We start from the raw sequence: 20,941 nt of genomic DNA, 5'->3' as shown, positions 1-20,941 counted from the left end.
TCTGTCAGAACATCATTTAATGTAATAAACTGAGTTCAGGTTGTGTGTGAGTTCATACCGCTCTGTCAGAACATCATTTAATGTAATAAACTGAGTTCAGGTTGTGTGTGAGTTCATACCGCTCTGTCAGAACATCATTTAATGTAATAAACTGAGTTCAGGTTGTGTGTGAGTTCATACCGCTCTGTCAGAACATCATTTCATGTCATAAACTGAGTTCAGGTTGTGTGTGAGTTCATACCGCTCTGTCAGAACATCATTTAATGTAATAAACTGAGTTCAGGTTGTGTGTGAGTTCATACCGCTCTGTCAGAACATCATTTAATGTAATAAACTGAGTTCAGGTTGTGTGTGAGTTCATACCGCTCTGTCAGAACATCATTTAATGTAATAAACTGAGTTCAGGTTGTGTGTGAGTTCATACCGCTCTGTCAGAACATCATTTAATGTAATAAACTGAGTTCAGGTTGTGTGTGAGTTCATACCGCTCTGTCAGAACATCATTTAATGTAATAAACTGAGTTCAGGTTGTGTGTGAGTTCATACCGCTCTGTCAGAACATCATTTAATGTAATAAACTGAGTTCAGGTTGTGTGTGAGTTCATACCGCTCTGTCAGAACATCATTTAATGTAATAAACTGAGTTCAGGTTGTGTGTGAGTTCATACCGCTCTGTCAGAACATCATTTAATGTAATAAACTGAGTTCAGGTTGTGTGTGAGTTCATACCGCTCTGTCAGAACATCATTTAATGTAATAAACTGAGTTCAGGTTGTGTGTGAGTTCATACCGCTCTGTCAGAACATCATTTAATGTAATAAACTGAGTTCAGGTTGTGTGTGAGTTCATACCGCTCTGTCAGAACATCATTTAATGTGATAAACTGAGTTCAGGTTGTGTGTGAGTTCATACCGCTCTGTCAGAACATGACCTGTCTGGAAGAACTGAGGAAGTGACTCGTGTGGTTCTTGGAAAACATTTAGAAAGCACTGTAAAAACAGACGCTAGTAGACATTTCAGTGAGGAAACAGGATTTTTTTTGTTGAGAAATGTGAATATTGTCGTCATTGTTAAGGCCAGGAGTTATTCCTAGTCAGGTAAAACTCCAATCCCTAACCTCCAGTCACATGATACAGTCCATGATATCACACCAGTCACATGATACCATATCTAGAATCCCCTGGGGAGGACAACGTTCTAGAACCCCCTGGGGAGGACAATGTTCTAGAACCCCCTGGGGAGTACAATGTTCTAGAACCCCCTGGGGAGTACAATGTTCTAGAATCCCCTGGGGAGGACAACGTTCTAGAACCCCCTGGGGAGGACAATGTTCTAGAACCCCCTGGGGAGTACAACGTTCTAGAATCCCCTGGGGAGGACAACGTTCTAGAACCCCCTGGGGAGGACAACGTTCTAGAACCCCCAGGACAGGCAACGTCTGTGTCCAGCCAGCCATTCCACAACATCTGCTGAGTTCAAGTGTTCCTAGATCAACATGTCAGAGGAAATGTTCTAAGAAAACAGAATGTCTCGAGACAGGAGAGGTCAGGACTGAACTCTTGACCCCTGGTGAGGAGGTCATCCAATCCGTCTTCAGGGCGGGGTTGCTAGGGCCTCAGAGGATGGTGCAGAAGACGCTGCCGTTGTTATGGCAACCGCTCTCGACGGTGGCGGTGATCCTGGTAGTCATGGAGATGGCAAAGTGGGAGGGGTGACAGGAGGAGGAGGGGGGGAGGGATGAGGGACGGTCAGAGAGGGGGCGGGGGGGAGGGTTCTCCAAAATCCAGGGAGGGGCAGAGGAACATGTCCTGGCAGGAGAGAGCAGGAGATGGGGGGGGAGTGGTGGAGGATGGAGAGGGAGACGAAGAGGAAACGGGATGAGGGAAGAGGAGTAGGGATGAGGGAAGAGGAGTAGGGATGAGGGAAGAGGAGTAGGGATGAGGGAAGGAGAAAGGATGAGGAGAGAGGACAGGTAAAATGTATTAACCCATTAAATAGCTAGAAGGAAGTGTCCATACTTGGCGAGTAGCATTGAAAGTCGGTTGCTAAGCTACCTGTTGCTATGTTTCAGCACGCTGTTGTTGCGCAGCGCGCCGCCGACGTTGCCGGGGTCGCGGTGTAGCGGGGGTTTGACGTTGCCGGGGTGACCCTGGAACACCAGGTTGTCGTGGACGACGGCCTTTGCCGGCCCCAGCACGGCGATGCCACACCCCTGCACCGGCTGGACTCGATTACGCAACACCTACACACACACACAAAGTATTTATTTAGTTCCCAAGGTGATGGTGATTTGGTGTGTACGTGTGTTGTGTGTCTGAGCCCAGCTCACCTTGACGTCGGCGCTGTCCGTCAACCGTATCCCGTAACCACGGTTACCCACCACGTCGTTCTCCACCACCTGTCCATCGCCTCGGAAACTAACGCCATGGCCGCCGTTGTCATACACGCCGTTGCCGCGGAGTTCCACCCGACACTCCCTCTCCACGGTGACGCCACCGCGACCGTTTCCATGGACGCAGTTAGCCACTAGTCGAGTCATCTGACCGCTCTGAAGCACGGCAACACCGGCGCCACGGTTACCGTTCACTAGGTTAGCAACGACGTTCAGCGGTTCACTGCTCTTCACGTATAAACCAACCGCTAGAGAGACAGAGAGAGAAAGACAGAGAGAAAGACAGAGAGTTTACGTTCCATATCAGTGATTTAACAACAATGCTGCGTTTAGATGGTACGAGGTAAACGGTAGACCAGATGTCATTGTTTTAGGCTCTCTCCTCTTCTCTCTCTACACCAAGTCACTCAGCTCTGTCATATCATCACATGGTCTCTCCTATCACTGCTATGAGGATGGACCTCTCCTCTTCTCTCTCTACACCAAGTCACTGGTCATATCATCACATGATCTCTCCTATCACTGCTATGAGGATGGACCTCTCCTCTACTCTCTATAAGTCACTCAGCTCTGTCATATCCTCACATGGTCTCTCCTATCACTGCTATGAGGATGGACCTCTCCTCTCTAAGTCACTCAGCTCTGTCATATCCTCACATAGGGCAGGGCGATATGGCCAAAATATTATATCACGGTACTTGAAAAAAATAAAAAAATAAATGGATGGTAATTTATGTGGTTTTTTTATAATAAAAGTTGTACATGTTCTTTATGAGTTGTGGTTGGCCCTTGGGTGGCAACACGTGCACTCTAAGTGATTTCAATGTGTCTTTCTCCATTCTGATTGGGTTGAAGTTGAATTGAACAGTATAAAACCAAAACAACAATAATTTCCACATCGCCACGTAGAGCTGCACGATATGGACAAGTCACCTGGGCCCTTATTTTCAACCAAATGTTACAATCTAGAGCCAAACACTCGTGGTAACTGTTGGAATCATGGGAATATAATGTCTATTCTAATTATATAGTTAGAATATCATAGTGGGCACTTTTATTACAGTGTTGTTGGACATGACAACGAATGAAAATGCCAGGGAGAAGTTATTATTGTGACAAGGTAGGAACTATTGTGTTAATAGTTGTTTCCCAGGGGGACCCTATAATCTTTGGCTACATTGAATGTTTTCTCTTAGCTACTTCATGTAAGCTAACTGATTCTTGCTTTGCGTTGTACCTCTTTAAAATGTAGAAGACACTGTTGCACAAACAACAAGCTAATTAAGGTCTACACAATCACAAGTATCATCAGGCTGTACTAGCTAATTACACTTGTTCTGACTCAAGTACAGTTATTAGCTAGCGATTAGCATTAGCGGCTAACAAGATTTAGCAACAACTTGCTAAAAAAAAAGGCAAACTAGCTGTTAGCAGATGTAAGAAACGCAAGCTAATAGTGTCATTATAGAAGACTAGTAGATTTATATTTAAGAAGCTAAAAAAGTGACAACTGCATCGTTGTCATCAACAGTGTTGTTTGTGTGTCTTGCGTTGACCATGCAGACTGAACACAAGCGTCTGCTGGTTGAGGAACATCAAACGAGGTCTTTGAGTGACAGGGGGGCGTGGCTAGGTCTGTGTGGAAAGCGGCATAGAGAGACTGGAGAGAAGTAAACTATATATTTAAAAAAAATGGACGTTACAACACTGCGTATCACATTTAACAAACCGAACATTCAAATGCCGGTAGTGAAGGTAAAGTTAAAAAACCCAAACCAGTCCGACCTATCACTGCTATGACGATGACACTCAACGACTCTACTCTCTCTCCCTCCCACAGCGTCTACAGTCTCTCCTCCATTGTGGCTCTACAGTTTCTCCTCCATTGTGGCTCTACAGTGTCTACAGTCTCACCTCCATTGTGGCTCTACAGTGTCTACAGTCTCTCCTCCATTGTGGCTCTACAGTGTCTACAGTCTCTCCTCCATTGTGGCTCTACAGTGTCTACAGTCTCTCCTCCATTGTGCCTCTACAGTGTCTACAGTCTCTCCTCCATTGTGGCTCTACAGTGTCTACAGTCTCTCCTCCATTGTGCCTCTACAGTGTCTACAATCTCTCCTCCATTGTGCCTCTACAGTGTCTACAGTCTCTCCTCCATTGTGCCTCTACAGTGTCTCTCCTCCATTGTGGCTCTACAGTGTCTCCTCCATTGTGGCTCTACAGTGTCTACAGTCTCTCCTCCATTGTGGCTCTACAGTGTCTACAGTCTCTCCTCCATTGTGGCTCTACAGTGTCTACAGTCTCTCCTCCATTGTGGCTCTACAGTGTCTACAGTCTCTCCTCCATTGTGCCTCTACAGTGTCTACAGTCTCTCCTCCATTGTACCTCTACAGTGTCTCTCCTCCATTGTGGCTCTACAGTGTCTCCTCCATTGTGGCTCTACAGTGTCTCCTCCATTGTGGCTCTACAGTGTCTACAGTGTCTCCTCCATTGTGGCTCTACAGTGTCTACAGTGTCTCCTCCATTGTGGCTCTACAGTGTCTCTCCTCCATTGTGGCTCTACAGTGTCTACAGTCTCACCTCCATTGTGACTCTACAGTGTCTACAGTCTCTCCTCCATTGTGGCTCTACAGTGTCTACAGTGTCTCTCCTCCATTGTGGCTCTACAGTGTCTACAGTCTCTCCTCCATTGTGGCTCTACAGTGTCTCTCCTCCATTGTGGCTCTACAGTGTCTACAGTCTCTCCTCCGTTGTGGCTCTACAGTGTTTACAGTCTCACCTCCATTGTGGCTCTACAGTGCCTACAGTCTCACCTCCATTGCGGCTCTACAGTGTCTCCTCCATTGTGGCTCTACAGTGTCTACAGTCTCACCTCCATTGTGGCTCTACAGTGTCTACAGTCTCACCTCCATTGTGGCTCTACAGTGTCTACAGTCTCTCCTCCATTGTGGCTCTACAGTGTCTACAGTCTCACCTCCATTGTGGCTCTACAGTGTCTAGTCTCTCCTCCATTGTGGCTCTACAGTGTCTCCTCCATTGTGGCTCTACAGTGTCTACAGTCTCACCTCCATTGTGGCTCTACAGTGTCTACAGTCTCACCTCCATTGTGGCTCTACAGTGTCTACAGTCTCACCTCCATTGCGGCTCTACAGTGTCTACAGTCTCACCTCCATTGCGGCTCTACAGTGTCTACAGTCTCTCCTCCATTGCGGCTCTACAGTGTCTACAGTCTCACCTCCATTGCGGCTCTACAGTGTCTACAGTCGCTCCTCCATTGCGGCTCTACAGTGTCTACAGTCTCACCTCCATTGCGGCTCTACAGTGTCTCCTCCATTGCGGCTCTACAGTGTCTACAGTCTCTCCTCCATTGCGGCTCTACAGTGTCTACAGTCTCACCTCCATTGCGGCTCTACAGTGTCTACAGTCTCACCTCCATTGCGGCTCTACAGTGTCTCCTCCATTGCGGCTCTACAGTGTCTACAGTCTCACCTCCATTGCGGCTCTACAGTCTCACCTCCATTGCGGCTCTACAGTGTCTACAGTCTCACCTCCATTGTGGCTCTACAGTGTCTCCTCCATTGCGGCTCTACAGTGTCTACAGTCTCACCTCCATTGCGGCTCTACAGTGTCTACAGTCTCACCTCCATTGCGGCTCTACAGTGTCTACAGTCTCTCCTCCATTGCGGCTCTACAGTGTCTACAGTCTCTCCTCCATTGCGGCTCTACAGTGTCTACAGTCTCACCTCCATTGCGGCTCTACAGTGTCTACAGTCTCTCCTCCATTGCGGCTCTACAGTGTCTACAGTCTCACCTCCATTGCGGCTCTACAGTGTCTACAGTCTCACCTCCATTGCGGCTCTACAGTGTCTACAGTCTCACCTCCATTGCGGCTCTACAGTGTCTACAGTCTCACCTCCATTGTGGCTCTACAGTGTCTACAGTCTCTCCTCCATTGTGGCTCTACAGTGTCTACAGTCTCTCCTCCATTGTGGCTCTACAGTGTCTACAGTCTCTCCTCCATTGTGGCTCTACAGTGTCTACAGTCTCTCCTCCATTGTGGCTCTACAGTGTCTACAGTCTCTCCTCCATTGTGGCTCTACAGTGTCTACAGTCTCTCCTCCATTGTGCCTCTACAGTGTCTACAGTCTCTCCTCCATTGTGCCTCTACAGTGTCTACAGTCTCTCCTCCATTGTACCTCTACAGTGTCTCTCCTCCATTGTGGCTCTACAGTGTCTCCTCCATTGTGGCTCTACAGTGTCTCCTCCATTGTGGCTCTACAGTGTCTACAGTGTCTCCTCCATTGTGGCTCTACAGTGTCTACAGTGTCTCCTCCATTGTGGCTCTACAGTGTCTCTCCTCCATTGTGGCTCTACAGTGTCTACAGTCTCACCTCCATTGTGGCTCTACAGTGTCTACAGTCTCTCCTCCATTGTGGCTCTACAGTGTCTACAGTGTCTCTCCTCCATTGTGGCTCTACAGTGTCTACAGTCTCTCCTCCATTGTGGCTCTACAGTGTCTCTCCTCCATTGTGGCTCTACAGTGTCTACAGTCTCTCCTCCGTTGTGGCTCTACAGTGTTTACAGTCTCACCTCCATTGTGGCTCTACAGTGCCTACAGTCTCACCTCCATTGCGGCTCTACAGTGTCTCCTCCATTGTGGCTCTACAGTGTCTACAGTCTCACCTCCATTGTGGCTCTACAGTGTCTACAGTCTCACCTCCATTGTGGCTCTACAGTGTCTACAGTCTCTCCTCCATTGTGGCTCTACAGTGTCTACAGTCTCACCTCCATTGTGGCTCTACAGTGTCTAGTCTCTCCTCCATTGTGGCTCTACAGTGTCTCCTCCATTGTGGCTCTACAGTGTCTACAGTCTCACCTCCATTGTGGCTCTACAGTGTCTACAGTCTCACCTCCATTGTGGCTCTACAGTGTCTACAGTCTCACCTCCATTGCGGCTCTACAGTGTCTACAGTCTCACCTCCATTGCGGCTCTACAGTGTCTACAGTCTCTCCTCCATTGCGGCTCTACAGTGTCTACAGTCTCACCTCCATTGCGGCTCTACAGTGTCTACAGTCGCTCCTCCATTGCGGCTCTACAGTGTCTACAGTCTCACCTCCATTGCGGCTCTACAGTGTCTCCTCCATTGCGGCTCTACAGTGTCTACAGTCTCTCCTCCATTGCGGCTCTACAGTGTCTACAGTCTCACCTCCATTGCGGCTCTACAGTGTCTACAGTCTCACCTCCATTGCGGCTCTACAGTGTCTCCTCCATTGCGGCTCTACAGTGTCTACAGTCTCACCTCCATTGCGGCTCTACAGTCTCACCTCCATTGCGGCTCTACAGTGTCTACAGTCTCACCTCCATTGTGGCTCTACAGTGTCTCCTCCATTGCGGCTCTACAGTGTCTACAGTCTCACCTCCATTGCGGCTCTACAGTGTCTACAGTCTCACCTCCATTGCGGCTCTACAGTGTCTACAGTCTCTCCTCCATTGCGGCTCTACAGTGTCTACAGTCTCACCTCCATTGCGGCTCTACAGTGTCTACAGTCTCTCCTCCATTGCGGCTCTACAGTGTCTACAGTCTCACCTCCATTGCGGCTCTACAGTGTCTACAGTCTCACCTCCATTGCGGCTCTACAGTGTCTACAGTCTCACCTCCATTGCGGCTCTACAGTGTCTACAGTCTCACCTCCATTGTGGCTCTACAGTGTCTACAGTCTCTCCTCCATTGTGGCTCTACAGTGTCTACAGTCTCTCCTCCATTGTGGCTCTACAGTGTCTACAGTCTCACCTCCATTGTGGCTCTACAGTGTCTACAGTCTCACCTCCATTGTGGCTCTACAGTGTCTACAGTCTCACCTCCATTGCGGCTCTACAGTGTCTACAGTCTCACCTCCATTGTGGCTCTACAGTGTCTACAGTCTCTCCTCCATTGTGGCTCTACAGTGTCTACAGTCTCACCTCCATTGTGGCTCTACAGTGTCTACAGTCTCACCTCCATTGTGGCTCTACAGTGTCTACAGTCTCACCTCCATTGTGGCTCTACAGTGTCTACAGTCTCACCTCCATTGTGGCTCTACAGTGTCTACAGTCTCACCTCCATTGTGGCTCTACAGTGTCTACAGTCTCACCTCCATTGCGGCTCTACAGTGTCTACAGTCTCACCTCCATTGCGGCTCTACAGTGTCTACAGTCTCTCCTCCATTGCGGCTCTAGTGTCTACAGTCTCTCCTCCATTGCGGCTCTACAGTGTCTACAGTCTCTCCTCCATTGCGGCTCTACAGTGTCTACAGTCTCACCTCCATTGCGGCTCTACAGTGTCTACAGTCTCTCCTCCATTGCGGCTCTAGTGTCTACAGTCTCTCCTCCATTGCGGCTCTACAGTGTCTACAGTCTCTCCTCCATTGCGGCTCTACAGTGTCTACAGTCTCACCTCCATTGTGGCTCTACAGTGTCTACAGTCTCTCCTCCATTGCGGCTCTACAGTGTCTACAGTCTCTCCTCCATTGCGGCTCTAGGGTCTACAGTCTCACCTCCATTGTGGCTCTACAGTGTCTACAGTCTCTCCTCCATTGCGGCTCTACAGTGTCTACAGTCTCTCCTCCATTGCGGCTCTACAGTGTCTACAGTCTCTCCTCCATTGCGGCTCTACAGTGTATACAGTCTCTCCTCCATTGCGGCTCTACAGTGTCTACAGTCTCTCCTCCATTGCGGCTCTAGGGTCTACAGTCTCACCTCCATTGTGGCTCTACAGTGTCTACAGTCTCTCCTCCATTGCGGCTCTACAGTGTCTACAGTCTCTCCTCCATTGCGGCTCTACAGTGTCTACAGTCTCTCCTCCATTGCGGCTCTAGGGTCTACAGTCTCACCTCCATTGTGGCTCTACAGTGTCTACAGTCTCTCCTCCATTGCGGCTCTACAGTGTCTACAGTCTCTCCTCCATTGCGGCTCTAGGGTCTACAGTCTCACCTCCATTGTGGCTCTACAGTGTCTACAGTCTCTCCTCCATTGTGGCTCTACAGTGTCTACAGTCTCTCCTCCATTGCGGCTCTACAGTGTCTACAGTCTCTCCTCCATTGCGGCTCTACAGGGCCTACAGTCTCTCCTCCATTGTGGCTCTACAGTGTCTACAGTCTCTCCTCCATTGCGGCTCTAGGGTCTACAGTCTCACCTCCATTGTGGCTAATGCAGTTTCCCTCCACCAGAGCCGTGCTGATGGAGCGCCGGGCGGAGAGACGTTCGTCCTCGCTGTCAAGGTCACCTTCCCACGCCAGCAGCTCTCCTTCCTCATGGAAGTTCTCCTGTCCTCCTCCTCTTCCTCCTCCCTCCTGCCTCCCTTCCCTGGTCCCGCCCCCGTCAGGGTCCTTCCGGCAGAACACGGCCAGCCCGTACATGCGGTTATGGGTAATGTAGTTTCCCAACAGCTGAGGGAGGCTGGAGGACATCAACCACACACCACAGCCCTTGTTGCCTAGGACAAGGGAGAGGACAAAAGAACAGGAAGTGACGTCAGCAAACAGGAAGTGTTTGTGTATTACTCACTGTAGATGTGGTTTCCCTCTATGAGTCCACGGCCTCTCTCCCCCACCACCACCCCGTCAGAGTAGCCATGACAGAGAGGAGGAGGAGAGGAGCACAGGAAGTGACGTCAGCGAACAGGAAGTGTATTACTCACTGTAGATGTGGTTTCCCTCTATGAGTCCACGGCCTCTCTCCCCCACCACCACCCCGTCAGAGTAGCCATGACAGATGTAGTTGTTCCTCAGGACCGGGTCGCCCCCCCGCCTGATGTCTGCACCCCCCCACTGGTTCTCCCTGATCACATTCTCTGGAGGGGGGGGGGGGGGGGGGAATGGATAGATAGCGTTAAAGTACCTTCATTTACATAATATCACTAATAATACATTCCATTCATTAAGTACTTTTAACATTTCAGTCAAGATGCTGTGCAGGTTGCTGCGTGTGTGTGTGTGTGTGTGTGTGTGTGTGTGTGTGTGTGTGTGTGTGTGTGTGTGTGCTTCTGTGTGTGTTGCTGCGTGTGTGTGTGTTGCTGCGTTGCTGTGTGTGTGTGTGTGTGTGTGTGCGTGTGTTGCTGTGTGTGTGTGTACCGACTATCACCCCTCTGCCGTTCTCATTCACAGCAATCCCTGCTGCCTGACCCTGGAAGATATGGTTACCACTGGAGGGGGGAGAGAGGGAGGTTGGAGGGAGGGAGAGAGAGAGGGAGGTTGGAGGGAAGGAGAGAGAGAGGGAGAAGGTTGGAGGGAAAGAGAGAGAGAGGGAGAAGGTTGGAGGGAGGGAGAGAGGGAAGGAGAGGGAGAAGGTTGGAGGGAGGGAGAGAGGGGAGGAGAGAGAGAGGGAGAAGGTTGGAGAGAGGGAAGGAGAGGGAGAAGGTTGGAGGGAGGGAGAGAGGGAAGGAGAGAGAGAGGGAGAAGGTTGGAGAGAGGGAGAGAGGGAAGGAGAGAGAGAGGGAGAAGGTTGGAGGGAGGGAGAGAGGGAAGGAGAGAGAGAGGGAGAAGGTTGGAGGGAGGGAGAGAGGGAAGGAGAGAGAGAGGGAGAAGGTTGACTACAGGGTTCCTGTATAACAGAATGTAGACCCCCCCCCCTCCTACCTGACCACAGGGTTCCTGTATAACAGAATGTAGACCTCCCCCTCCTACCTGACCACAGGGTTCCTGTATAACAGAATGTAGACCCCCCCCCCCCCCCCTCCTACCTGACCACAGGGTTCCTGTATAACAGAATGTAGACCCCCCCCCCCCCCCCCTCCTACCTGACCACAGGGTTCCTGTATAACAGAATGTAGACCTCCCCCTCCTACCTGACTACAGGGTTCCCGTTGAACAGAATGTAGACCACCCCCTCCTACCTGACTATAACAGAATGTAGACTACCCCCCTCCTACCTGACCACAGGGTTCCTGTATAACAGAATGTAGACTACCCCCCTCCTACCTGACCACAGGGTTCCTGTATAACAGAATGTAGACCCCCCCCTCCTACCTGACCACAGGGTTCCCGTTGAACAGAATGTAGACCCCCCCCCCCTACTACCTGACTACAGGGTTCCTGTATAACAGAATGTAGACTACCCCCTCCTACCTGACCACAGGGTTCCTGTATAACAGAATGTAGACTACCCCCCTCCTACCTGACTGTAACAGAATGTAGACTACCCCCTCCTACCTGACCACAGGGTTCCTGTATAACAGAATGTAGACCCCCCCCCCCTCCTACCTGACCACAGGGTTCCCGTTGAACAGAATGTAGACTACCCCCCTCCTACCTGACTACAGGGTTCCTGTATAACAGAATGTAGACTACCCCCCTCCTACCTGACCACAGGGTTCCTGTATAACAGAATGTAGACCCCCCCCTCCTACCTGACTATAACAGAATGTAGACCCCCCCTCCTACCTGACTATAACAGAATGTAGACTACCCCCTCCTACCTGACTATAACAGAATGTAGACTACCCCCTCCTACCTGACCACAGGGTTCCTGTATAACATAATGTAGACTACCCCCTCCTACCTGACCACAGGGTTCCCGTTGAACAGAATGTAGACTCCTGCTTCCTTGTTGTTGTAGATCTGGTTGCTCCGGATGGAACCCCTCCCGTTGCCAAGGACCACGATGCCGGAACGCAAACCGCTGTGTATTCTGTTACACTGAGTGGGTGAGACAGAGAGAGAGACAGAGAGAGACGGACAGAGAGAGAGAGACAGAGAGAGACAGAGAGAGAGACAGAGAGAGAGACAGAGAGAGACAGAGAGAGAGAGAGAGAGAGAGACGGACAGAGAGAGAGAGACAGAGAGAGACAGAGAGAGAGACAGAGAGAGAGAGAGACAGAGAGAGAGACAGAGAGAGACAGAGAGAGAGAGAGAGAGAGAGAGAGAGACGGACAGAGAGAGAGAGAGAGAGAGAGAGAGAGAGAGAGAGAGAGACAGAGAGAGAGAGAGAGACAGAGAGAGACAGAGACGGACAGAGAGAGAGACAGTTGTTAGAGAGTTGTTATTTTAGATCATCATGTCCTGTAACTTCTACCAGATAACTAACACAGACAGACAGACAGACAGACAGACAGACAGACAGACAGACAGACGGATCGATCACCATGTCCTGTAACTTCTACCAGATGAAAGACAGATATGATTTGACAAGTTGCTGTGTAGAGAGGAAAATGCTATAGTTCACTAGGGAGACGAACAGGACAGATATGATGACATCAGAGACGAACAGGACAGATATGATGACATCAGAGACGAATAGGACAGATATGATGACATCAGAGATGAACAGGACAGATATGATGACATCAGAGATGAACAGGACCGATATGATGACATCAGAGATGAACAGGACCGATATGATGACATCAGAGACGAACAGGACAGATATGATGACATCAGAGACGAACAGGACCGATATGATGACATCAGAGACGAACAGGACAGATGTGATGACATCAGAGACGAACAGGACAGATGTGATGACATCAGAGATGTGAAATAGAATGAATAGAAGTACCAGGATGATGGGGTCCGCCCCCTTGCGGATGTCAAGCCCCGCCTCCCCGTTGGAGTGGATGTTGTTGTCAGCGATCAGACCCTGAGACGACAGACGCAGGAACACGCCCGACGCACGACACTCACACACCTCATTACGGAGCATCACAATCTGGAACACACACACACACACACACGCAAAATACACACACCAATGAGATACACATTGCCAAGAGTGTGCAAAGCTGTCATCAAGGCAAAAGGGTGGCTATTTGCAGAATCTCAAATCTAAAATATATTTTGATTTGTTTAACACTTTTTTGGTTACGACATGACTTACTACATGTGTTATTTCATAGTTTTGATGTCGTCACTATTATTCTACAATGTAGAAAATTGTCAAAATAAAGAAAACCCCTTGAATGACGATGGGGTCTAAACCTTTTGACCGGTAGTGTCCATTACTATCTAAAACACATTCAGTTAAAGGAGGATATATACATCAACAAACCAACCACCAATCAATCAACCAACCAACCAACCAACCCATCAACCCATCAACCAACAAACCAACCCATCAATCAATCAATCAACCAATCAACCAATCAATCAACCCTTCAACAAACCAACCAACCAACCCATCAATCAACCAACCAACCAACCAACCAACCAACCAACCAACCCATCAACCCATCAACCCATCAACCAACAAACCAACCCATCAATCAATCAATCAACCAATCAACCAACAAACCAACCCATCAACCAACCAACCAACCAACCAACCAACCAACCCATCAATCAATCAATCAACCAACCAACCCATCAATCAATCAATCAATCAATCAATCAACCCATAAACCAATCAACCAACCCATCAATCAACCAATCAACCAACCAACCCATCAATCAATCAATCAATCAACCCATAAACCAACCAACCAACCCATCAATCAATCAACCAACCAACCAACCCATCAATCAATCAATCAATCAATCAACCCATAAACCAATCAACCAACCCATCAATCAATCAACCAACCCATCATATCAGATCGGCAGCCCTATCTGGTTACCGTGGCGTTCTGGATGCAGCGCACGGCATAGGTCAGCCCCCGGAACACGTTTCCTTCCAACCTGGCGTTTCCGTGGTTACACACGTGCACACCGCCCTTGCCGTCCCGAAACAGGCAGCGCCTCAGCACGCACCCCTGCACCGTCTCGATCAGCGCCTGGGCCCCGGGGTCGCGTTGGAGCTCCTCGGTCAGGGTTCGGACTTCAGGGGTCAGCGAGGGGAAGTCGGGGGAGACGTCCTGGTTGGGTCTGAGGAGATGAGAGAGACCGTGGTGACTGTGGGCCAGTCTGTAGTTTAGACTGTTGTTGCCTTGTCCTGAACCTTCCTCTCCTTTTCCCTCCTCCTCCTCCTCTTCCTCGTCACTAGGAGCGCTGTCGCTCCAGCCGTCCTCAATCACAGTATCCTGACACACTCCTTCCTCCCCTCCTCCTCCTCCTCCTCCTCTCCTCCTGCTCTCCGTTTCTCCTTTGCTCCAGTCCTCCAGGGTGATGGTAGCCCCAGGGGGCTGTGTGGCTCCTGAATGCCCGCCCAAGGTGTCCCCAGCTGGGCTACCGCTCCCAGGCGAGGTCCAGGATGTGGTGATTCGGGCCAGAGCGGCCAAGTGTTTACAGGCCCAGTTCCGCTCCGTCGCTGGAGCGCCCTCAACTGTCACGGACGCCGAATCACTTCCTGAGAAATCACAGCTATCCAACAGGCTGAGGGCCACGCCCAGGAAGTGGGTGGAGCTTCCCTGTGAGAATGAGCAGAAGCGGGCGTGGCAGGTTCCTGGCCCTCGGATCTGCAGCTGAGCTCCCTCGAAATTACAGTTGTCCAACTGGACATGACCTGACGACGTCTGGTGAAGGGAGAAGGCAGGAGGATGTAGAGGGAGAGGGGAGAGGGCAGGAGGATGTAGAGGGAGAGGGGAGAGGGCAGGAGGATGTAGAGGGAAAGAGGATGTAGAGGGAAGGAGGTGGAGGGCAGGAGGGAGTAGAGGGTAGGAGGGGGAGGGAGGAGGTAGAGGGTATGAGGGAGTAGAGGGTAGGAGGTGGAGGGCAGGAGGGAGTAGAAGGTAGGAGGAGGAGGGAGGATGTAGAGGGTAGGAGGGAGTAGAGGGTAGGAGGAGGGAGGATGTAGAGGGCAGGAGGTGGAGGGCAGGAGGGAGTAGAGGGTAGGAGGAGGAGGGCAGGAGGGAGTAGAGGGTAGGAGGAGGAGGGAGGAGGTAGAGGGTAGGAGGGGGAGGGAGGAGGTAGAGGGCAGGAGGGAGGAGGTAGAGGGTATGAGGGAGTAGAGGGTAGGAGGAGGAGGGCAGGAGGGAGTAGAGGGTAGGAGGAGGAGGGAAGATGTAGAGGGTAGGAGGGAGTAGAGGGTAGGAGGAGGAGGGAGGAGGTAGAGGGTATGAGGGAGTAGAGGGTAGGAGGAGGAGGGCAGGAGGGAGTAGAGGGTAGGAGGAGGAGGGAGGATGTAGAGGGTAGGAGGGAGTAGAGGGTAGGAGGAGGAGGGAGGAGGTAGAGGGTATGAGGGAGTAGAGGGTAGGAGGAGGAGGGCAGGAGGGAGTAGAGGGTAGGAGGAGGAGGGAGGATGTAGAGGGTAGGAGGGAGTAGAGGGTAGGAGGAGGAGGGAGGATGTAGAGGGAGTAGAGGGTAGGAGGAGGAGGGCAGGAGGGAGTAGAGGGTAGGAGGAGGAGGGAGGAGGTAGAGGGTAGGAGGGGGAGGGAGGAGGTAGAGGGTAGGAGGGAGAGGGAGAAGGTAGAGGGTAGGAGGGAGTAGAGGGTAGGAGGGAGTAGAGGGCAGGAGGGAGTAGAGGGCAGGAGGTGAAGGGCAGGAGGGAGTAGAGGGTAGGAGGGAGAGGGAGGAGGTAGAGGGCAGGAGGGAGTAGAGGGTAAGGGGGGGGAGGAGGTAGAGGGCAGGGGGGAGAGGGAGGAGGTAGAGGGCAGGAGGGAGTAGAGGGTAGGAGGAGGAGGGAGGAGGTAGAGGGTAGGAGGGAGAGGGAGGAGGTAGAGGGCAGGAGGATGTAGAGGGCAGGAGGTGGAGGGCAGGAGGGAGTAGAGGGAGGAGGTAGAGGGCAGGAGGTGGAGGGCAGGAGGGAGTAGAGGGTAGGAGGGGGAGGGAGGAGGTAGAGGGTAGGAGGAGGAGGGAGGAGGTAGAGGGTAGGAGGTGGAGGGAGGAGGTAGAGGGCAGGGGGTGAGGGAGTAGAGGGTAGGAGGGAGAGGGAGGAGGTAGAGGGCAGGAGGTGGAGGGCAGGAGGGGGTAGAGGGTAGGAGGGGGAGGGAGGAGGTAGAGGGTAGGAGGGAGTAGAGGGTAGGAGGTGGAGGGCAGGAGGTAGAGGGTAGGAGGTGGAGGGAGGAGGTAGAGGGCAGGAGGATGTAGAGGGCAGGAGGTGGAGGGTAGGAGGGGGAGGGAGGAGGTAGAGGGTAGGAGGTGGAGGGAGGAGGTAGAGGGCAGGGGGGAGAGGGAGTAGAGGGTAGGAGGGGGAGGGAGGAGGTAGAGGGTAGGAGGGGGAGGGAGGAGGTAGAGGGTAGGAGGGGGAGGGAGGAGGTAGAGGGTAGGAGGGGGAGGGAGGAGGTAGAGGGCAGGAGGTAGAGGGTAGGGAGGAGGGAGGGTAGGGAGAGGGCAGGTTGGAGAGGGAGGAGGTAGAGGGTAGGGAGGAGGGAGAGGGAGGAGGTAGAGGGCAGGAGGTAGAGGGTAGGGAGGAGGGAGAGGGAAGGTAAGGAGGAGGGAGAAGGCGGGTAGGGAGGAGGGAGAGGCACTGTCACATGTACTGTTGTAAAAAGGGTTTTATAAATGTGATCTGATTGGACGCACCTTGTATACAACGGTGGAGAACCATGCAGGCATGAAGACCAGGTTGGACAGCCTGGCTGTGGGACACTGCTGCTCCAGACTGACCAGGAGAGCCACGTCCCCCAGCCTCCCTAACCCCACCACCTCCACAGGCACCTGGCAGGGTCAAAGGTCCATATTTTCATTTATCAAATTGCAGATCTTATTACAATACATGATACTAAAAAATACTAACAGATATTAACAGATACTAACAGATATTAACAGATAGTAACATATACTAACAGATATTAACAGATACTAACAGATATTAACAGATAGTAACAGATATTAACAGATAGTAACATATACTAACAGATATTAACAGATACTAACAGATATTAACAGATAGTAACATATACTAACAGATATTAACAGATACTAACAGATATTAACAGATAGTAACATATACTAACAGATATTAACAGATACTAACAGATACTAACAGATATTAACAGATACTAACAGATATTAACAGATAGTAACAGATACTAACAGATATTAACAGATAGTAACATATACTAACAGATACTAACAGATATTAACAGATATTAACATATACTAACAGATATTAACAGATACTAACAGATATTAACAGATAGTAACATATACTAACAGATATTAACAGATACTAACAGATACTAACAGATATTAACAGATACTAACAGATATTAACAGATACTAACAGGCATTAACAGATACTAACAAGCATTAAGATACTAAAATATTAACAGATACTAACAGATATTAACATACTAATGTATTAACATATTAACAGATATTAACAAATACTAACGGGCATTAACAGATATTAACAGATACTAACAGATATTAACAGACACTAACAGATACTAACAGATACTAACAGATACTAACAGATATTAACAGATACTAACAGATATTAACAGATACTAACAGATATTAACAGACACTAACAGACATTAAGATACTAATATATTAACAGATACTAACAGATACTAACAGACATTAAGGTACTAATATATTAACAGATATTAACAGATACTAACAGATATTAACAGATACTAACAGATACTAACAGATATTGACAGATACTAACAGATACTAACAGGCATTAACAGATACTAACAGATACTAACAGGCATTAAGGTCAGCCAATCAGTAAGTCACCTTTAACTAGACATTATGTCATCAAGACAACAGCAGCCAATCAGTAAGTCACCTTTAACTAGACCTTGCATCATCAAGACAACAGCAGCCAATCAGAAAAAGTCACCTTCAGCACCAACTCTGCCTGCTCCTCATACACCCCGGGGTGCAGTACCACCCGGTCGTACGACCCAGCGACCCCCAACGCACCCCTCAGCGTCTCCAGCTCCAGCCCCGACCCCACCTGCCACACCCTCCTCTCCTTCCTCCGGCGGAACAGGTGGAGGCAGGCGGAGGGCTGGAGCTCAGGGTGGGCGTGACGGGACCAGGTACGACTGGCGATGGCGTGCTGCCTCAGGGCTTCTCTCCAGGACGAGGGCTCCAGGTGGGGCCGGCTGGGGGGGGGGGGGGGGGGGGGGGACACACAGACACACGGGGGTTAGAGAATGTCAACGAGGACCTTTCGTAGTTCAGAGAACGTCCGTCTCCACTTCAGTACCTGGGCCAGTTGGGGTGTCGAGGACACTCGGGCAGGCCCAGGCAGAGCTGTCTCCAACGGGTGTTATCCAGGGAGAGGATCAGCTCTCTCCAGGCCCTGCACACCAGGCTGCAACGGCCCAGCTCTGGGAGGGGGAGGTAGGCCAGGACCACACGCCACACCTCCACTGGGAGGTTGACACCTCTACCTCCACTGCTGCTGCTGCTTCCCCTGCTGCCCAGTGACATGGCTCTGATAGGGAGGCACCTGGGGACAGGAGACACACAGACAGACTGGGTTAGTTTAGACTAGGCCGTCAGACAGACAGACAGACAGACAGACAGACAGACAGACAGACAGACAGACAGACAGACTAGGTTCGTTTAGACTAGACAGACAGACAGACAGACAGACAGACAGACAGACAGACAGACAGACAGACAGACAGACAAGGTTCGTTTAGACTAGACAGACAGACAGACAGACAGACAGACAGACAGACAGACAGACAGACAGACAGACAGACAGACAGGGCCTATAAACAGACAGACAGACAGACAGACAGACAGACAGACAGACAGACAGACAGACAGACAGACTAGGAATACAGACAGACAGACAGGGTCTATAGACAGACAGACAGACTAGGCCTATAGACAGACAGACAGACAGGGCCTATAAACAGACAGACAGACAGACAGACAGACAGACAGGGTCGTTGTGATGGTGACTTCCACTGCCTATATCATGAATGGTGACCGTCTTGTATTGTACATAGTTTAAACTCTACAGACATAGGCTGTCAGCTCATTCTCCTGGGGACCAGGAGAGGTTATAATCTCCACCCGGCACAGCCAGAAGAGGACTGGCCACCCCTCATAGCCTGATTCCTCTCTAGGTTTCTAATATCCACCAGGCACAGCCAGAAGAGGACTGGCCACCCCACATAGCCTGGTTCCTCTCTAGGTTTCTAATCTCCACCTGGCACAGCCAGAAGAAGACTGGCCACCCCTCATAGCCTGGTTCCTCTCTAGGTTTCTTCCTAGGTTCTGGCCTTACTAGGGAGTTTTTCCTAGCCACCGTGCTTCTACACCTGCATTGCTTGCTGTTTGGGGGTTTTAGGCTGGGTTTCTGTACAGCACTTTGAGATATCAGCTGATGTAAGAAGGGCTATATAAATACATTTGATTTGATTTTGATTTGATTGGGCCAGATTACATTGTGGAACAGGCCAGCTAACATCTAACTAAAGGCTAGAGTGAGGAAGATGTTACAGTGTCTTGTCTGTCACTGAGTCATCATCATCATCATCATCATCAAGGGAATGTGTACCAACTAGCAACACACATCGACGGGGTGGCAACTGGCAACAACATTGGATCGTCGAGGGCGCAACTTTGTTTCAACATCGGCAACGTTCTAAGAACGTTAGAACGTTAGAACGTAACAAATGAATTCTTGGCTGGCTATATATTTTTGTCGGGAAATAATAGCAACAATTTATCTACGGTACACATCTGCTTTTAGTGGACGTACCTGGTGAGATAAAGTTAGCTAGCAACCCGAATACTCACTAACGTTATTACGTCGGATTTACTACATTGTAGACTAGGCTGTATTTGACACCTTACCCGTGTTAAAGTCCCTTGGATGAAGAATAGCACATCCCAGCGTGGTTTTTAACTAGGTATATAGCTGTAATAGCCATGCTTCTTGAGATATATCGGAACAACGCCTGGTTCGGGATCAAGAATAGAAACACTGACAGGAATCAGACATTTTCCCTCACTTTACGGCAAGGCAAGCCATGGAAACCAACCAGGGACGCCCTTACACTGGGCGGGAGGGAGCGAGGGTGGGCGAGATAAGAGAGAGGGATGAGAGAGAGGATAGAGAGGAGAGACAAGAGGAGAGAGAGAGAGGAAAGAGGAGAGAGAAGAGGAGAGAGAGAGAGAGAGAGAGAGAGAGAGAAGAGGAGAGAGAGAAGAGGAGAGGGAGAGAGAGGAGGCTGAAGACGGAGAGAACTGAGAGGGAAGGGGAGGGATGAGGAGAGAGAGGAAATAAGTTTTTGCTCAAGTGATACACACACAAAACACACACAAATACTCACACACACACACACACTAGTGATGCGCATGTTGCGGAGAAGGCGGGTAATTAAATAATGTTTGGTTGAAGGGCGGGTGTGTGGCGAGCGGTCGGCCGGAGGCGAACGGGCGGTAAATGAAGATCAAATAATACCTTAAAAATCCATAACTGTCTCATTCTTGTGCAATTTATATCGATCTATAGGCTACATTGATGTTTTTCATTTCATTATGTTAGGCTATTTGGCATTAGTCCGTAAAGCTTAACTTAGAAGTGCCTAACTGTATGCGCGTCAAGCTAAGCCAAATGATTTTGGGACAGGTCAGAAAAGTGTAAATCGATCCACGGAGGCAAAAATGTACGATGTGAATTACATGGGAGTCAGGAGGGGGGCTCCGCTCCGCTCCCCGTTAGCCCCCCTTAAATAATGCTAATTTAACCATTCTCTTATTTGTTTAAAATGGAGCGGT

General features: G+C 50.1%; 1 protein-coding gene across 1 annotated transcript; it reads right to left on the bottom strand.

Annotated features, from left to right (window-relative positions):
• Positions 1-843: 843 nt before the first annotated feature.
• LOC118936859 (F-box only protein 10) lies at positions 844-20,428 on the bottom strand. The gene is made up of 13 exons (XM_090188262.1): positions 20,015-20,428; positions 18,405-18,650; positions 18,033-18,300; positions 16,760-16,894; positions 13,978-14,811; positions 12,924-13,073; positions 11,928-12,064; positions 10,502-10,572; positions 10,069-10,221; positions 9,565-9,864; positions 2,330-2,640; positions 2,055-2,242; positions 844-1,808 (listed from the first exon to the last, which is right to left on the bottom strand). The coding sequence occupies exons 2-13, from the start codon at positions 18,629-18,631 to the stop codon at positions 1,616-1,618; spliced, it is 2,967 nt and encodes a 988-aa protein (XP_090044388.1). The 5' UTR covers positions 18,632-18,650; positions 20,015-20,428; the 3' UTR covers positions 844-1,615.
• Positions 20,429-20,941: the final 513 nt, after the last annotated feature.

Source organism: Oncorhynchus mykiss, chromosome 10 (assembly GCF_057628025.1).
Source record: "Oncorhynchus mykiss isolate SJ-2025 chromosome 10, ASM5762802v1, whole genome shotgun sequence".
Taxonomy (NCBI): Eukaryota; Metazoa; Chordata; class Actinopteri; order Salmoniformes; family Salmonidae; genus Oncorhynchus; species Oncorhynchus mykiss.
Note: the sequence above shows the minus strand (reverse complement) of the source record. Positions and strands in the feature narration are given on the sequence as shown.

Bases quoted from the DNA above. Each gene is read 5' to 3' on its own strand.
- LOC118936859 (XM_090188262.1), bottom strand. From the start codon at position 18,631: ATGTCACTGGGCAGCAGGGGAAGCAGCAGCAGCAGTGGAGGTAGAGGT. The intron at 10,222-10,501 runs GTACACACACAC...CCCCCCCTCCAG, and splicing joins CGGCAGAGGGGTGATAGTCG to AGAATGTGATCAGGGAGAAC. The intron at 1,809-2,054 runs GTAGCTTAGCAA...CTCTCCTGCCAG, and splicing joins GTGCTGAAACATAGCAACAG to GACATGTTCCTCTGCCCCTC.